The following is an 18,436-nucleotide window of genomic DNA, read 5'->3' as shown; positions in this document are numbered from 1 at the left end:
AAATACAGATGAGAGCCAAGTGCTGCTTCCGAAGCCCCATCACTAAGTAAGGCAATTCTTTCATAAGCTTGCACTCCTTGCTGTGTAACTATTGCAAGTTAATCAATCAATCGAAGCATTTATATAGCGCACTACTCACCCGGAGGGTCTCAAGGTGCTGGGGGGTAGGGGGGGGGTGCGCTGCTACTGCTCGAACAGCCGGGTCTTCAGCTGCTTCCTGAAGGCGAGGTGGTCCTGGGTCGGGTGGAGGTGGGTCAGGAGGGAGTTCCAAGTCTTGGCGGCCAGGTAGAAGGACATTCCCCCTCTGGTGGCTCTTCGGAAGCAGCGAGGGCGTGGCCGGTCGATCGAAGCTGGCGTGTGGGAGTGTAGAAGTTGAGGCGGCTGTTGAGGTATCTTGGGCCTTGGTTGTGTAGGGCTCTGTGTGCGTGGGTGAGGAGGCGGAAGGTGATTTTCTTGTTGACCGGGAGCCAGTGCAGGTCTCAGGTGTCCGGAGATGTGGCTGCGACGGGGGATGTCCAGGATGAGTCGTGCTGAGGCGTTCTGGATCCGCTGGAGTCTCTTCTGGAGTTTGGCGGTGGTACCGGCGTAGAGGGAGTTGCCGTAGTCCAGAAGGCTGCTGACGAGGGCCTGGGTGACCGTCTTCCTGGTCTCGGTGGGGATCCACCGGAAGATCTTGCGTAACATGCGCAGGATGTTGAAGCACGACGAGGAGACGGCGTTGATTTGTCTGGTCATGGAGAGGGAGGAGTCCAGGATGAAGCCCAGGTTGCGTGCGTGGTCTGTCGGTTTGGGTGTGCTGCCCAGGGTGGGGGGCCACCAGGAGTCGTCCCAGGCAGAGGGTGAAGATCCCAGGATGAGGACTTCTGTCTTGTCCGAGTTCAGTTTCAGGCAGCTGTTCATCATCCACTTGGCTACGTCTGTCATCCCTTCGTGTAGGTTGGCTCTGGCGGTGGCGGGGTCGTTGGTGAGGGTTCACCTGCAGGTGTTCTATGGCAGTGGTTTATTTTCTTACTGTTTAAATCTGGGTAATGACTTTTTGGTTCTATTTTGCTTCCAGAATCCTACTCTGGGCAATGGTACAGCTGTCTGAGTTGTATCAGGCATGTGCCGATGGTGTTGCTGCAATGTTAAGGAGTGCCATTCATTTCTATAGCTCATACTCCCCGCCCCCCCAACACTACTCCAGACCCAAAGGTTAGGGCTTAGTGCAGTCTTATTGGAAGTCTTGGGCACTAAAGCAAACCATTTCATGCCTTCATTCAAGTAATGTGGTAGAATACGTTATCAGGAGTTGGGTGTTGTCACTAGTGAGTGGAGGTTGTATGGCAGTTCATGTTTGGGACTGGTAGGTGAGCTAGAAGAGGTTGCACATGAGGGGTTTGGCTTTCAAGATGGTTGTGCTTGTGATCTTTGAAATGAGCTGTGCGGAAGTTGCAGAAATGCTTTAATAGCTTCAGGCATGCACGTGACTTGGAGAAGATTGTGCCCATGAAGAGGAGACATGCAGTGGAAGGGGAAAAGAAAAGGTCTTTTGAAAGAGGTTTTAACTCGATTTTAAGGGAATCTGGTTTTCATGCTGCATTTTATAAATGGAGGGCACGCTTTGTAACTACACGCAATTTTCGGATGCAAAATTCCGACCGAAGCAACAGTAGTTCAGTGTCAAGATAATGCTACGGTGCAGTACTTTTCGGATTCATTAGAATCCGTTCAACAGTCTGCAATGCTAGGCCACGCCTTCAACAAGGACAGCTCAGAGGTTGGAAGCTTACAATGACTGGCACGAGGCTTGAAAGATTCTGCGAATGCTGGAGCGGGTGGATTGGCTCAGAGCACTAATTGAAAAGCCAAGAGGGATCCATTTTGGATGCCTTAGGTTTGACATGGCACAAGATGGAGGGCATTAAAAACTTCCCTACACAGTGTAATTGTATTGCCAGCATTCCTGTGGGTTGAGGGTGAAGATCCAAACAGTTGCGAAGCCGCTGTGGATTAGAGTTTCAGGGGTGCTGCTTCTGGGCGGTAATGGGGTGGCACTGCAGATTCTCTTGTGCAAGATGATGGGGCCATAAGGGGATGCCTTTGTCTTTGATCACATTGTTCGGTTTATATTAGCCAGTACAAAACCTCACACCTTTGTGCCTCAGTTTTGGGTGTTCCAGGCCAGACTAGCCTGCTGTGAGGCCTCACTAGACAAAGGATGGCTGGCGCAGCCTGGAATGGGTATTTGTAAGAATTGCCCCAAACCTGCTATGAGCAGTTAATCCATTCATCATCAAATAGATCACTTGATGCACAGAACCACTCGTATAAGGCAAGCTTTTGAAAGGGTCAAACATGCTGAAGGAAATGCAAACAATATTTCAAGGCATAGTGTAAGAACCAATCGCATTTCCATAAATGGGCAGTCAGTGCCCTTAAAATTGGCTTTAAATAGATGCACATTTAATAAAAAGATACTCTTGCTGCCTCAGGCACACGAAGGGTGTACAAATATGCAGGCGATGAGCATCATTAAATTCAGCAAACGACAAGAACAAACTTTTTTAGAGCATTTGGACTAAAAGGCAATAAAATACATTAAATGTTCGATTATGCCACCGGGGAAACACGAATCGCGGTGGTCCTTATTCACCAGGACATTTACGGGTTTTCATAACCTGTCCTGGCAGATGCCACTAAATTCGGGACATTTGTGAAATGTGCCAGTTGGTGTTTTCAAAATGGGGTCTCACTCTAACAACTGGAATCTAGTCTAAGTTCTAAAGCTTTGAAGATGGGGAACAACTCCCGCACTTTGGAACACACCCTTCCCAATATTAAAGGAGCACAACTCCTAATCAAGGAGTTAAAAAGGGTCATGCATAAAGTTTAACTAGCATTGACCATGCCAGCAGGCCTGGCTTTAAAGGAATGTTGTATGGTAATATGAAGATTTACAAGTAAACCGCATGGGAACGGATGTTTCTGTGTGGAAGCAGAGGGGTAGAATAATATTGGTGTAGAGAAAGGTCAGGTGACAGTTGCACTTTCAAGCCAGACCTAAACATCGTTAATTAAGGACTACCCTCCTCCCATCTGTTGTACTGCCAGAGACAAACACTATACATAATCTAGCTATCTTAAACACTTTAATAGCATTGCAATATCATGTGTGTGCCCCTGAGTTCAATTTCAGGCAGCTGGATAAATTAACATGTGATCACAGCTGTGTGAAGGGTAAGTACTGTTCTAGGGAGGCACACCACTTCAGGCTATGCAAAACGTGTACTCCCGCCGCCCCCATACATGTTGCTGATCCAAAGCTCCTCTCGTATTTCAATTGTCTGGGGACAGCTGCATTGTCAGGCCAGCCCATAAAAAATGGGGAACAGTCTTTACGATGAGGTAAATTCATTGCGTGCCTTTACCTCCCACTTTTTTTTAGTACGCATGTTACCTTAATTACATGTTGTTGCCATGCGTTGTAAAAAGTAAGTTTGTCTCCCACCATGCCTCTACCACCACACACATATATTGTTTTTAAATCTAAAAGCACTGCCTGGTATTGGTATGAAATGTAAACACACGTGCTAAAAGCGAGGCAAAGGCATTTGATGTATTTACCAGCGCTTTGTACCATCGTACAACCATAAACAGGAATGCTGTCTCGGGAGGAAGCAAACCAGTAGGCCTGCCTGCCTGCTCTTAAACATGGGGTGTTATAAACCTTCTTTTAAATGTATTACGGTTAGCACGAAGGGTGGATAGGAAGTGATGTGAGATTAATCTATCGGGACTTGCGCATTGGCTTGAGGAAGAGGCATTCATGACATAAACTATGTTAACTTTGGAATGAATAGCCTCTTTGCATGTTAGGAGGTTCAGATTTCCAGGAAAAGTGAGATGGGTGTCCTGCATAGAGGGAAATGAAGCATCATTTCTTTGAATGCTCTTGTTGGATCCAGAGGATTTGTAGATGAGGTGACTCTAATAATGTAAGAGGTTAGGGATGAGATCCAGTAACTTCAGTGTTACTGGCCCGCTTAGAAATGATGAGATGGCTCTGGTTGGTAAGTGGACCATTCACATCCAGGGACCTGTTACAACCTTGTCACAAGATTGAGTCCTGGTGGGTCTACTTGGCATTCTGAGGCCAATAAAACGAGTACCATTGAGTCATGCCAACTCGATGCTTAACAGATTGTCACCCAAGGAGCGAACTTGTGCTCTACAGATGCACTTGTATTAAGATGCGGTTGGTCTTGAGCAAAGTAAACTTCTACTCATTTGTGAATTGTTCTCTGGCATGCTACTCACTACACCCTGACTGGCTTATAAATGGCTGCTTTAATTTTTTGTAAATTTTTTTTTTTGGGTGGTTACTGGTCTCTTACCTGGAATCCTATGAAGATGCTTATCTTAAGACTTATCACGTGGCAACGTCCAAAAATAAGCAACCAGTGACTGGTTCTTGTAACAGTTATTTTGTTTTTTTGTTTTAGTGTTCTGGTTTTAGCAGGCATGAACAATGACAACTTTTTTTTTTTTCCAACTCCATGTGTCAAAATAAACGAGGAGGAATAACCTCATTTTGGCAGACTTATTCTTGCAATACCATTTAAAATATACGCTGCAGAAGCCATTTTAATAGGGAGATTTTTTCAAACTTTTAGTAGTGCCTTTCATTTTTATGATTTGTGAAGACTAGAATAAGTTTCCACCTCACAAAGCTCTGCAACAGCAGGCTGCTACACTGACGACTCTTGTACTTTATAGTAGCTACTATAAAATTGAGACAGAACATTTGCCATATTTAGGCGCGGATGTATGACGTAACATCGCATACCTTTACATCGCACACCATTACAACTCAATTTTTACAACGCAGATTCCTTTACAACGAATGACATTACATAGCAGATGCCAATACAATGCATGCCATTACAACATAAGTATAGGTAAGAATATTTTATTAAAAATGCAATTAATAAATATTGAATTAAATAAATTAAATGATTTCATTTATTTGTAAATATATATATTTTAAAAATAGTTTAGGTGTTTATAAATAATATTCTAACTCCAGGGGAGTGTAATAGTAAGGTAAGTGCTTGATAGTGTAGGGAGAAAATGACTTTAATTTTATTTTTTAAAGAAGTATTATTAATAAAAAAAACTATTAATAAATAATACAATTATTAAAATTATTTTTTTATTTGTTATTTATTTAAAAACTAAACCCTAAATACCCCTGTACCCCATAACCCAAACCAAGCCTGAACCCTAAAAATACCCCTGTACCCCATAACCCAAACTATATATATATATATATATATATATATATTTATTACGTAAATTAATGTATTTAATTTATTTGTAATATTTTTTAAATTAATTGAAAAAAATTGTAATTGAAAAAAGGTTAAATAAAATGATATACTTACTAACCCTGGGCGGAGTTCGCGGAGTGGGGCTTCGCGGAGCTACGCGAAGTGGGCGAGAAACTACGCCCACCTCCGCACTCCGTGTAGCCCCACTCCGCAAACACCACTGGCTGCCAGCCCCGCCTCCCGCCCTCCCTAAATACTTTCAAATAAAGGAATCAAATAATTTAAAAAGCACTTACCTTGCCACCGCTGCCCGCCGCGTCCCCGGGGCTCGCTATCTTCCGTCTTCTTTACTAATGCGCATGCTCTCGTGAAAATGCGCATGCGCGGCCGCCCGCGCATGCGCATTAGTAAAGCGGACGGAAGATAGCGAGCCCCGGGGACGCGGCGGGCAGCGGCGGCAAGGTAAGTGCTTTTTAAATTATTTGATTCCTTTATTTGAAAGTATTAGGGAGGGCGGGAGGGAGGCGGGTGGCGGCCAGCTACGCTCCGTCTGCGGAGCGTGCGTAGTGCCGCCTGGCTCCGCCAGCTCCGCAAAATGCGGAGTAGGCGGCACTACGCACACTCCGTGCACGGAGCGTAGCTGGCCGCCCACCCCTAATACTTACCTATAATGGCATGCGTTGTAATAGCATCTGCTATGTAATGTCATGCGTTGTAAAGGATCCTGCGTTGTAATTGTGTGCGTTGAAACAGTATGCGTTGTAAAAGTTGCGTTGAAACGGTTGTAAACCATTTAGGCACACAAATTGCATGCAAAGAAAGCTAGTATCAAAAACTTAATATAAAAAACACTTCTAGATGTCACTGAAGAGAGGAATATCTTAGTAGATGCGGACTAGTTTCCCAATATGTATTTTAATTGTGTCTCTGGGTGGGGGGGGGGGGGGAGCGAGGGGGTGTGAAGGAAGTCAGGCAAGACCACTAAAGCGTTCTTGACAGCCAGACCTAAAAACCGGATGGAGGGCATTGGCTCCTTCCCATGATCTTTCACTACACTGTAGCTTCATTGTCCAGAAGTTAACCAGTTTAAAGATCAACATAACCAGCAGTAAATTGCTGTTCAAGTGGCACCATCGCTATTTGAATGAACCAGCACCCACAGCATATGGGCGGCATGCACTGGGTGCTATTGCCCCCTCATACATGCCACTGGACATGCACTACAGTCACCCATTATGCATTTTTCAAAAGTTCCTCATCCATGTTGGTGGCCTACGTAGGTGCACACATGCCGCTGGTTTGAAAACCCTGGTCGGTGCTCCATTCAAGACTGGCCTGATTCCTCTACTGGAGACTGCATATTCCTGCAGTGGGAGGTAGGGGACAGCCTGTCCCTAACTCTCGGCTCCTCGTCCCTGGCATCCTTGTGAGCGTACTCTGTGTACGCCTCCCTAGCTGGGTACTGGTGTCCCTCTGCCATCTGAATGCCTTGCACTAAAGCCATGCAGCTGTTCTGTGCAGAAACAAGGTGGTGCTTGAGCCACTGCAGTCAATGGCCTGTCCCAGCCCAGGGGCCAGTGCTTCGTATTGCTCCTCTGTGGGTCAGCCAAGTCCCACTGCTCAAAGCCTGTCACCACTGTACATGCCTCTGCAGAGCGAGGCACTAGTGCTTGGTTCAGGGTTGCTTTGGTGTCCTCCATGGTGGATCTGTTCAAGTGAGCAGCAGGCTCTATAGTAACGTGACCTCTGCCACAAAGCTGCGCTTCTCTTTCTGGGGGGGAACAAACTATATTGCAGCGTTTTATGGTTTAGTGATGTCAGATTAGACGGCGGGTACACTGTACAGAGGCAGCGCTCTAGTGTTTCAGGCCCCCACAGTTAATGGTGGCCTAAAAGCATGGCCAGTGGGTGCACCAAAGATTAGCCAGTGCCTGCTACATGTCGGTGCCAGCTCAGAGGTGAGACCCTTGATCGCCTACCCTTCGGCTGAAATCTATTACCCCAGCATTAAGCAGCGCAACAACCCTATACTTGCAGACTGCAAGGGTCCTATCTATTGTCGCTCTTGAATGCTCCCTCTGCATCCTCTAGACCAAGGAGTCTATGATAACCAGGAGCCGCTGGATACCCACAGGAAGCTAAAAGATTCACTAATGTGCGCTCCCTCCCAAAACACGCCTTAGACATATAACTTGAGGAAGAACAATTCGATGTTCTCATGACAACTGAGGATTCCTACCCTGACCTACAAGTGGCTGCCCTAACCTCCACATACTATGCTTCCCTGCATCCACACCAAGAGGGTGGTGGGATTTCCATAGCCTTTAGGAAATCATTAAAATGCACAACATTCAAGGCTTAAGACCTGGTGGATGAGAGCTCTGGGGTATGTCAGCTCACCCTCCGCTCAATGCTCCTTTGCAGGAGTCTGGTTATTATCCCTCCCCCCCCCCCCCTGGTTATGTAGGGGACTGCATATACTCCATTTCCCAAGCTCTGGGTCACAAGATTTTTATTTATTTATGCGAGCTTCACTGTCTTGGATGATTTCAACATTCAGTTGGACCACTTATGACAGCCTAGTATCAAAACTATCACTCTTGTGGACGTTTTACTTTCAATGACCCTAAAGGGTCCCACACAACTCAGGCCACATTCTAGATGCTGTCATCTAGAACATCCTGCTGCACCTTGGCAGACCAAAAGAAGTTCTCTGGTTAGATCACTTCATACTACCATTCTCCTGGCCCCCTCTAAAGCATCCAAGGAGAGCGGGGGCCCTCTAAGAATTCCACCTGGAATATGCAGATTTATCCCTATCGAAAGATACAGCAGATGCCACCAAACCTATACTAATTGGCAACATGGTGCTACATGAGTTGAGTGGATGACTGGCTTGTAGTGGACACTTCTACAGCTGCCCCAGAAGATGATGAAAGGACCCCTAGACATAATTCACTTGTGTGAACCAGCAGGCTGACTATCAGTAGAAAGCACTGTAAAATGTTTGAACGCATATGGAGAAGAGAATATGATGAAGCCGACAAAAGCAGTACAAAGCCGCTCTGAGCGCATATTACACAAATCAAACTTGCTCGTTGCTCTTATTTCAGCACATTAGGGAAAGAAAACACAAAGGAAAATTTAAAAATTATCTGTAAATTCGGATACAAAAGGCACCACCCCCTTAAAACAAGTGACTTCCTATATTCTCAGCTGAGCACTCACTGCAAGGATAAAATCTTAAATCTAGGACACCCTTGCAAAAATGCAAAATGCAAAACAATGTGCCAATGAGTGATTAAGTCAACTCATGTCTATGCAGCAGAACAAATAGTTGCAGTTTACCCCTCTGACGACTTGGAAAGCTTCTTCACAAAGTAAATCTGGCTCCTGCTGGTGCTCCCCAAAAGTTGAGGATGATGGGCGATGGCCTAGACCCTATTTATCGATCTCTTTACTACCTCCCTGCACTCTGGGATAGTACCACCCCATGTGGAAAAATCCAAACTTCATTCCCCTATTTAAAATGACAAACTAATGTAGAGCCTAACTTTCTAACTCTAAAGCAATCTCCTTGATCCCCGGGGTCTTCAAGAACATAGAAAAAGCCCTTCATACCCAGCTAACATCACTCTTGGAAACCTTCAAACTCCTCCACCATCACAATCTGGCTTTAGGACCCTCCATAGTATGGAGACCGCACTCATGGCGATTAGACTTCATCAAATTTATGCGGGGCACAATGCTGCATTAACTGTCTTAGACCTCTCGGCTGCATAGGACCATTTTTCTCATGAGATCCTGGTACGTCTTGCACACATCGGGGTGGAGGGGGGGGGAGACTCTGGCCTGGCCCCTTTCAAGAGCACCATGAACAGACATTATGGCTATAGTCGTTTTTCATGGAAGCCAACCATCCAGTATGGAGTGCCACAGGGCTCCGGGCTGAGGCTCGCACTTGTGATGCTGCTGACATACTTTATTGAATCCTTTGGCATCCAGGTGGACTCCTACATGAATGAAACCCGAACTCTACTGACCTATTGTAACAATAGGTCAGACAAAGAATAGATTTGCAGCCTGTATGGTATCCATGATGGGATGGCTCTGAACCAACTCCTTAAAAGGCATCCCTCAAACTGAGGTCCTGCTATCTGGTGATTTTTTTCCCACCTTGCCGTATGGACACACACTGAGGTGGCTAGGGACATATTGACACACTTACCACTTGTACCGTAGATCTCAGCTGTGGTCAAATCTGGATGCTGAGGAAACGTCAGTCCGCCTATTTAACCTTCCCAAACATGGCTCCATCATCCAGTACCATAACCAGTTGCACTGGCTACCAGCAAAGAAAAGGGTCATTTTTAAAGCCTTGCCAGGAACACATCTCTTTCTACAAGAGATTCCAGTTACTTGCATGAAAGGTTGACCATATATTTCCCCTAAAGATCCCTGAGCTCAGTCGGCCTGATTACCGACCATCCCACCGCCAAACAAAAGCAGTGGGGCAGTTCTGCCTGCTAAACAGTAGAATTAACCCCCCCTCCCCCTCAGATGTATACTGGATAAAAAGCTGTTAAGAACCATTAAAAGCCCCTCTGTTTATAGAATAAATTTACTATGATCCTCTTGATGGCCTTTTACTTGGTGCCAAAGCGCACTCGCAGTAGCTGAGCGCTTTCCAAAATGCTTCAGTCAGTGCATTCAGACGTGATATAGCGCAGAATCCTAACATTTTAAACACATTATTTTTTCAGTGTAGAGTCAGCCAAGACTTTAATTTCTCTAAAATTAGATTGATATGTTTAGGGGGTTTCAGCCAGCCCGCTTAATTCTCTGCCTATTCAGTCATCCACCTTTTTCTTCTGCCCACTATGGCATGGGGCAGTGGGTCGACTTCAGCAATTGGCTAACTTCACTGTTAATGAGGGCGTTCTTTTTACGAGGTGCACATTACCCTCAACAGTTGGTTCCCTTAGTGCCTCGGACTGCAAACGCAATTTGTGCATTTTGGGATTACGCGGGGGGGGGTTGTTGCCACCTGAAAGCTTAATTACTGAAATCAAAAAGGGTAAGTTCTTAAACTAGTGGACCACTACTTAGGGTGACCAGAATTTTAAAGCCAAAAAAAACAGGGACATGTCACCAATAGGACTACAATTTTACTTCAAGAGCAAGAGAATTACAGAACTGGCAGTAAAAACATACATAAAATGCAATTTTTAAACCAAGTAGCTTGCCTGTTAATTGAATTGCTTTCTTGAAATGAACTATCCCTGCTTTGTTAAACATAAAAACCTCCCACCGTTTTCAGTCGACCCTCTTTAAAAACCGGGAAATGAGCTACATTTCTTGAAATTTGCTTGGACAGCTGGTTAAAAACTGGGACCGCCCTGGCAAACTGGGGACGCTTGGTCACCCTACCACTGCTATAAGCCTGGGCAGATGCGGGACGAAAGGTGTTTTTATATATTTATATATATTCAAAAGTATGTGTTTGACCTCTATGCATTACTACACCATTAATCTGATGGTCATGAAACTTTGGGAAGTTGAGTACACTCCAATGAAGGTTTCTGACCCATAAAAAAACTTGTTAAATATCGGCCCTCATCTTTCCAATACTGAACGTTTACAGTTTACGGTGCGACTCATTTGCAATGACCATCAACAAAGCACAAGGACAATCGCTGCAAGTGTGTGGACTAGATTTGGAGAATCCGTGCTTCTCACATGGACAACTGTATGTGGCCAGCTCACACGTCGGAAAACATTTGTGTATGCACCAGACGGAAAAACAAAAAATTGCGTGTATCCACAAGCACTCTAATAAATAAACAATTAAAACACTTTAAAATGTTTTCCATATTAAAATGAATAAGTTTCAATAAAAATGACACAATGTTAATTGAATGTCATAACAAGTTTCCTTAACCCTTTCGATGCTGATGACGAGCTCAGCTCGTCATCACCCACGGGTGTCGTGTGCTGATGACAAGCTGAGCTCGTCATGACAACAGCAAAATGGTAATTTGCAGCACAGCGCAAAAACCACCGCAGCAGCGATGCGGTTAAATTTACTTTCTTCTGAGATTGCAGCAACGCACGACTAGTAAGCTAGTTTAGAATATAAATGTATTTCCCCTAGCAGAGCAAGATCCGTGAAGGAATGAGCACAGATCACTCTGACTAGCAGTGCACCATGTGATCTTAAACTAAAGAGCGTTTCTACCGGGTTCCTTTTCAATTGTGACAAATGGTGCGCTACATCAGTGTAGCAGTGTGCTCTTGGATTTTAGTGTATGGCGAACTTTTCATTCTAACCACGTCTTAAAATCCTTTGCCTTCACGTGCAGCTAACGTGCACTACAAGGGATGGAACAATATATTTTCGTTCTGATTAAAAAGACCCTTTGGCAAATCAATGGGTATGGCTTTAATCATTTAACACTGACTTGTACTCATGCTTTTTACACACTGGCATAAAAGCCAGACCTTTTGATTTTGCCAATTAAACTTTGGCATTACTAAGTGAGGTTGGGAGGGTTTGTGTACTGTGTCCTGTGTTACTGTCCCCGTAAACACTGCATGAACTAGCTGCACTATACACCCCCTTCTGAAGCTGAAGTAAACCTCTGTTTTGTGCTCACTAAGGACTGCTGGTAAGTCATGTGCCTGAGAAGCAGACAGTCGCAGCTACAAGGCTAGCAATGCCACGCAAGCTACCCAGAGCACATTTTCCCACAATGCAAGATCCGGAGCAGCCGCTAGGGAAATGTAGTGGTGGGAGCAAAAAAATCACTAACGTACCCTGCTGGTCTCCACTTCCTCTCCTCTGCTGCAGTCTCCAGGAAGTACAGACTCCCCATGTCAATCACAACACGATCACCAGCATGACCGCAGAATTGTGGTTGGTCTGAGCACCCTAGTTTGTCCCTCAGATGGGGAGTGGTAGTTCTCTACCTGGCCTTGCAGTACAGCCAGGCGGAGAACATGCTAAGGACCAAGGTGGCCAGCCAAACCGTCATGCACACTTATGGTGCAGCAACCACTCCTCCATGTGAGGACAGCCAAGCCCTGCCCTAACCTGGCTCTGGTCCCATACAAAAAATTAGATGATGTAAAGGTAACATTGTTGTTTTATTTTTCCATGTAACTCAATGTGGCGAGGCTTCTTAGCCGAGGAGCTGTGGCTGAATAGGATGCTTGCACTTCTATTTTGCTGGCTTTTAGGACTACTACATACCTTAAGTGGACTAAATCACTTATTTTCGTTTAGGATTTCGTGATGTGGCCCAACAGCGAAGAACCTGTTTCCCAGGTCATGGCCGTAAGCTGGATGGCTGGTCTCCAAACAGCAACCCTTGGGATGAGAAGAATTATCCAGCCTGGGCAGAGGGGGACTCGAGATGGGCCAAAAGTTGGAAAGGTGACGACTGGATAGTTACATTATTCATTTTAGTCTTCTATTGGTCAGCAGTTTGCTGAAGGTCCTGTACTAGACCTGTGTTGAAACATTATCCGAGACCGGTTTCTTTCTTTTCCCATTTCATAGGTGGAAAAGTTGTGGCACGTTTGACTAGTGACAGCCCAGCTCTTGTGGGATCAAATGTGACGTTTGTAGTCTCACTGGAGTTCCCCAGGTGCCAGAAGGAAGATGAGAATGGAGACATAGTGTATGATCACAGTGGGAAATGCAGAGATGGTAAGAATATACTGCTTATCAACAAGATTGCCGGACTGCCACCACCCCAGTCCATCCCATGGGCTTCTTGCTCCTCTCTCCATGATGCTGGAATGCAACCAATGTATAAGTTGCAGCAAACTATGTTCTTTAGTGTTCCATTTTTTAGATATGAAGACCTAGTTAAAGTGTTTGAATCTTGTTGCTTATGTTGTGACTATTCTTGAATGTGTTTCAGATCCATCAGTGCTCTCAGGTACATTTGTGTACAACTGGACGCAATGGCTGGACTACAGCTCTCCAGGCTACTTCCCAGATGGCAAGCCTTTCCCTCGCCACCACGACAGGCGGAGGCACAACTTTATCTACATCTTCCAGACACTTGGTAATTTTGCTTTATGAATCTTGGCAACTGTATTAATTGGCTGAAAGTCGAAGTTGCTGTTCTCTTGGCCCTGCTTGCTAAGTTAATTGTCTTGTTCTAGGTCAATATTTCCAGCAAACGGGAGGGCCTACGGTGGTCCTTTCCTTGAACACTACAGATATCCCCCTTGGTACCCAACAAATGGAAGTGTCTGTATATAGGAGGGGACGCCGGCAGAACACCCCAGTCGCAAACTCAAGTGCTCTCTATCTTGTAACAGGTGAGAAACACAATGATGAGTGTCAATTCCTGTGGGCTATAAAACCCTGACCTCCTTGGAGTAGCTTCTCTGTATTTACAGATATTAGAATTGTTTGCAGCGTGGCTACAGTTTAAGGCAGTGCCGTACATTTTGAAAATTGGTGTCAATCTCCAAAAAGGATTGGCAAGTAGATCAGTATAGTGACATCCATGATTTGTCTACAGGATATTGGTTTATTAGGATTGGAAATGCATGGTTGAGCTTTTTTTAGGCCTAAAGGCGGAGTTGTTCCTTGGGGGCATGGGCGAATGACTTGTCTTGGGGGAGGAGTCTGGGAATGGGAGGGAAGCAGAAGCAACTATGTTTAATGTTCATGAGAGGGGGCAATAGTCTGCCCTCAGTACCCTCTGCGCTGATGAAAGTGGTTAAACTTGCTTCTGCTAATTTTTGGCACTTCAGCAGAGTGCAAGGGAGGTATAGTATGCGGAGTACTCAATTTAAGCAGCAGTGCCGGGGACATAATTAAGTGTAATCATTTTGTGACTTTTACTTGTATGCTATAACTCAATTTGTGGATCTTTGGGAGCAGGATCACTGATGCGTACAGTGGCAGGCCTTCAATTCCTTTAAACCTGAAGGAATTGCTGCTTTCACTGAGTAATCTCAAGCTCGCCACTTGGCATGGCACAAGCCGTAAGATTTCCCAACCCCATGAAAATGTATCTAAAACATTGGGTAACTCCAAGTAGGGAAATAAAGCAACACTCTCCAGTCTGCAAAACTGTGGAAGACCGTGATCCTACTTGGTACAATTGATTGCTAAGCACAATTTAAGGCTGGCTGGAATGAGGGTGGCTGCAGTTTTTTTGGCTCACCAATTGAAGTTCTATGGAGAACCAGGACTTTAGCACCCCCAGGTGCTGAGTGGAGAGTGGAGATGGGACATGGGCTAGGTACAGGTTAGCACTTTATAAACCTGTCATTTAAATCCTTAAACTGGGCAGGAAGTTGTCTGACCTGGACTTCAGTGTCAGCTACATTTCATGGTTCCATCTTGGTGGTATCCTCCATCATTGTGCTACAAAGTTGCAAGCTGTATCAACTTGCTGGATACTAAGGTTTCCAAATTCAGTAGGCATCTAGGACTGCTTCTCCCAGAAGTCGAAGAATTCACCCTCTATGGCAAGTAGTTGCTAATAAATATTTCTTGCGTAGGCTGGCTTGTCATGTGCCCCATTTGTCAGGTGTTTGCCAAACATGGAATTACTTAACTAACAGAAGTTTGTTTAACCGCCTGACTTTACTAATGGTGCATATAGGGGCCAACATTTCAGTTACTGGGAGCCTTCTGTACCTCTTAGATATTTTGACACCTGATCCATGGATTGGATCATTAACTAAGCAAGTCATGGGATCCAAAGAAAGGTGTTGGGCAGTAATTTGCTGATGAATTTCAGCTCTGATTTGAGGCGTCCATATCGCTTTACCTGCAATTTTTCAAATGGAACCAAAAACCTGAACTAAGCATGTAGCTGTAGGCCTTTGAGACCATATTCTCAAAGCACAAACCTAACCATTCACAATGTTAAACTTCGAAAAAAGTTTACAAATCACTTACAAACATTAAATGTTCCCAAAGCACAAGTTACACAACATTGAATCGGAAATAAGTCCCTGCTATCCACTTGGGCCATTATCCTATATATTCCACCAAACCAGATTGTTTAATTCCCTATTTAATAAAACTTAACAAATTACATTTTAATTTGTCTATAACTGTTAAAAGCACAGCCACAAATTCCAACCACTCTCCAATAATATTTTTAAACCCAGAAAATTGACAAAGGGCTTTAAATCTGATCTAAATGTTATGGCACCAAACATTGGCTTATTTGGTTAAGCATGCACATAAGGCAAAGTTACTTTCCAATCTCTCGAACATAAGTGATGTAATCTTTTTTTTTTTCTTCAAGGTTATTATCTCTGGTTTCCTTCATTTTATTCCACAACCCTAGAAGCAGACAACTCCTTTACTTCTATGGAGCTATCTGGTTTCCAGTCATTAAATTGATTATCTTCCATTCACAAGCAGTTGTGTTCTCCACTTATTTCCCAGCTTAACTTTCTGTTACTGTCTACGAAAACTAGACTTAACTGGTTGGAAGCTAGTTGCCTATTTCAGAACTGTAAGGTTAAAAGCAACACTACACCAGGACTTCAAATTGGCTTCCACCCTAACCGCTAGTACCATGGAACAATTTGGAAGAGTTTACAACGTTTTCAGATAATGGCCTGCCTTCTCCTAATCCAATTTACCACTCATTCAAATCTCCACTCCGCTTAACATCTGCAGTGGTGCCAAGGTTTTATAAACTGTTTAAGGCACCAAAGAGGATCCACCAAAATGTAATTTCACCAATTGATGATGCCCTGGATTTTAGAGTGGGTGCAGTGTCAAAACTAACTTTTTGCAAAGTGGTATCCAAATCTATAAAGCTTCCTCAATTTCAAATCCCTAATAGACCCTGTGAAACACTTGTTTTGAACCAAAGGTGGCTCTTGTTCACTCTAGATATAACTAATTTACAATGGTTATCACCCCATTTACTTTTTGCAACCCAATTTGTGTATTATCAGTTATCACCAAATCCGCATGGTAAGACCAGTATATAGTGCCCACCCATTTTTGGCAAAAATGCTTGAGTTTCGTAGTATTCAGGAGATTTTCTAGATACAATGCAAATGGAGTAGGCCCTAAGACACATCCTTGACGCTATGAGTGTTAAATGGGAATTCTTGAGTCGTGTAGAACAAGCTCTACCCTGGCCCAGTTGAACAAATGTATTTCTTTCAGAAGCCTTAAGATTATTTGAATTTCCATTTGTTGCTACGTGAGTCACAATATCTTGGCTAAATAAATCTAATATGGTGCGAAAGTTAAAAAGGGAGCAACCAGTTTCAGTGACCTCATGGGCAATATGTTTAAAACTGTGACCAGTTGCCACATGTCCTCCTTTAAAGCCTACCTATTCAATCTGAGATTTTGCTTTCATTATTGCAGGTAGATGGTCTGTAGCTGCTGCTCTTGATTAAGGGAACAGAATATATTAAAGTTGTGGTAAAAAGAGCATCTTTCACACTTGTAAAGATTGTCTTGAGGGGCCAGACCATTGTCTGACTAGAGTTCTTTCAAATAACCTACCCACAGGCTAATTCAGTAACTATGCATTGTGAGAAAGTAGTGGTACTACTGGTCATGTGAGACTAATTTAAAAAAATCCAGTGCATTACTTATTACAAATAGCATTTGTTCCCAGTTATATTTTTGCATTTGGGCCTTATACCTTTTTGTATAATAGACTTGTATTGTCTTCATTTCACAGTATACCTTATTTAGGCTCATCCCCATTTATTACCTTTCTTTGTTTATCCTTAACGTTTTTTTTTGCATTGTGCATTCTTTGTATGCATTTGACCACAATTAAATTATCCCTTTTTGCAGTTCTCTTTTTAGGTCTCATAGAGAGACCTAATGCCATCAATCCACAAAGCTGACCCTTTACGATCCGGATTTTGACGAGTGCATGTGCTCTCGTGCACGAGCTTGCCCGAGCCTCCTGCCTTGAAGGCAATCTGCTTCTCCGCCCCCCCCCCCTGGCAGCCAAACACTCTTCAAATGGTTTGCTCCACGCCCCCGCCTGCACCACTCTCAATACTTCACCTCCCACGGCCGTCCTTTCTGCCCGCCTCGCACACCACATCAAAGTGTCCAGATCACAGCCTGTGCCTTCTCTCCCTACCCTTAACCCTGCCCCACCACCTCTCGATATTGCAGCTTGTTTTTCGTCCGTTCTTTCTATTTTCTGTTTTATCTCTTTGACGACCTTTTATCCTCTCCTCCATCTTTTTATTCTTTCTTCTCATCCACCCTCCTCTCTTTTCACTGTTTCCTGCATTGTCCGCCCATATTTGCTCCTATTACCCCTTCTCTACTTCTGTTTTTCTTGTTTACCTTTCACTGTCTGTTCACTTCTATGTCTCTGCAGTAAATTTGATCATAATATCAATAATATAATAAAAACGAATAATAGCATTACATTTTTGCTCTAGAACATTCCACGGTTTCAGCATCTTTGCACCTGTGTAACAGTTGTTACTGTTACCTAATTCAAGGGCCCTCTTGTTATACGTATTATCGTTATTAATGGTATCTAAGACACTTCAACAATATGCCACCACAAAGCTCCAATAAACTATCAGCTGGGAAGGATATAGCCTGACGGCTAGGGCGGCCGAGCTCTAACCTGGGGAACCAGGTTCGCGTCTCGGCAATGACTCCATCGTGTGATTCTGATCAAAACCCCCGTGCCTAACAAAAACGAATGTGTCCTTGTGTAACGCAACTGATGCTCATGTAAAGCGCTCTGATGCCGTCGGGTCACATTTGTGCTATGTATAACTCCGGCAGAATATTTTTTCAAGCAACGTGGTTCTTTAGTTTGTTCTTTTATTTGTTTAGCAGCCTCCTAAGAATGAAGGACAGAGCTTTAGTGACCCCAAAGCTCTCCGAGCTCCCTGCATCCGCCGGCCGCTCATGGCAGCCTCCACACTTGCCCCAAAGCGAAAGGCACATTTGCACGGCGGCAGGCGTCACAAAGAAAACCCATCAGTAACCCAGGACATGAAAGGCAGCAAGAATTCACTGGATGCCAGTCCTGCTGTGAGCATTCCAAGGCATTTCTTGGTGGACTGGGCAGTCATTCACCAGTGTATTGGCTGATGGAATATATCCATTTGCCCGTTTGCAA

General features: G+C 44.3%; 1 protein-coding gene across 1 annotated transcript in view; it reads left to right on the top strand.

The window, feature by feature from the left end:
- Positions 1–18,436, top strand: part of LOC147688860 (protein QNR-71-like) — a 40,112-nt gene that overhangs the window by 3,541 nt on the left and 18,135 nt on the right. Inside the window, exons 2-5 of the mRNA XM_086941763.1 lie at positions 12,598–12,747; positions 12,874–13,023; positions 13,241–13,387; positions 13,488–13,646. Of these exons, the coding sequence (XP_086797889.1) occupies positions 12,598–12,747; positions 12,874–13,023; positions 13,241–13,387; positions 13,488–13,646 (606 nt within the window). The remainder of the gene's footprint in view (positions 1–12,597; positions 12,748–12,873; positions 13,024–13,240; positions 13,388–13,487; positions 13,647–18,436) is intronic.

The sequence above is a fragment of the Lissotriton vulgaris genome, chromosome 10 (genome assembly GCF_964263255.1).
Source record: "Lissotriton vulgaris chromosome 10, aLisVul1.2, whole genome shotgun sequence".
Classification (NCBI taxonomy): domain Eukaryota; kingdom Metazoa; phylum Chordata; class Amphibia; order Caudata; family Salamandridae; genus Lissotriton; species Lissotriton vulgaris.
This window is presented reverse-complemented; position numbering and strand designations above follow the sequence as displayed.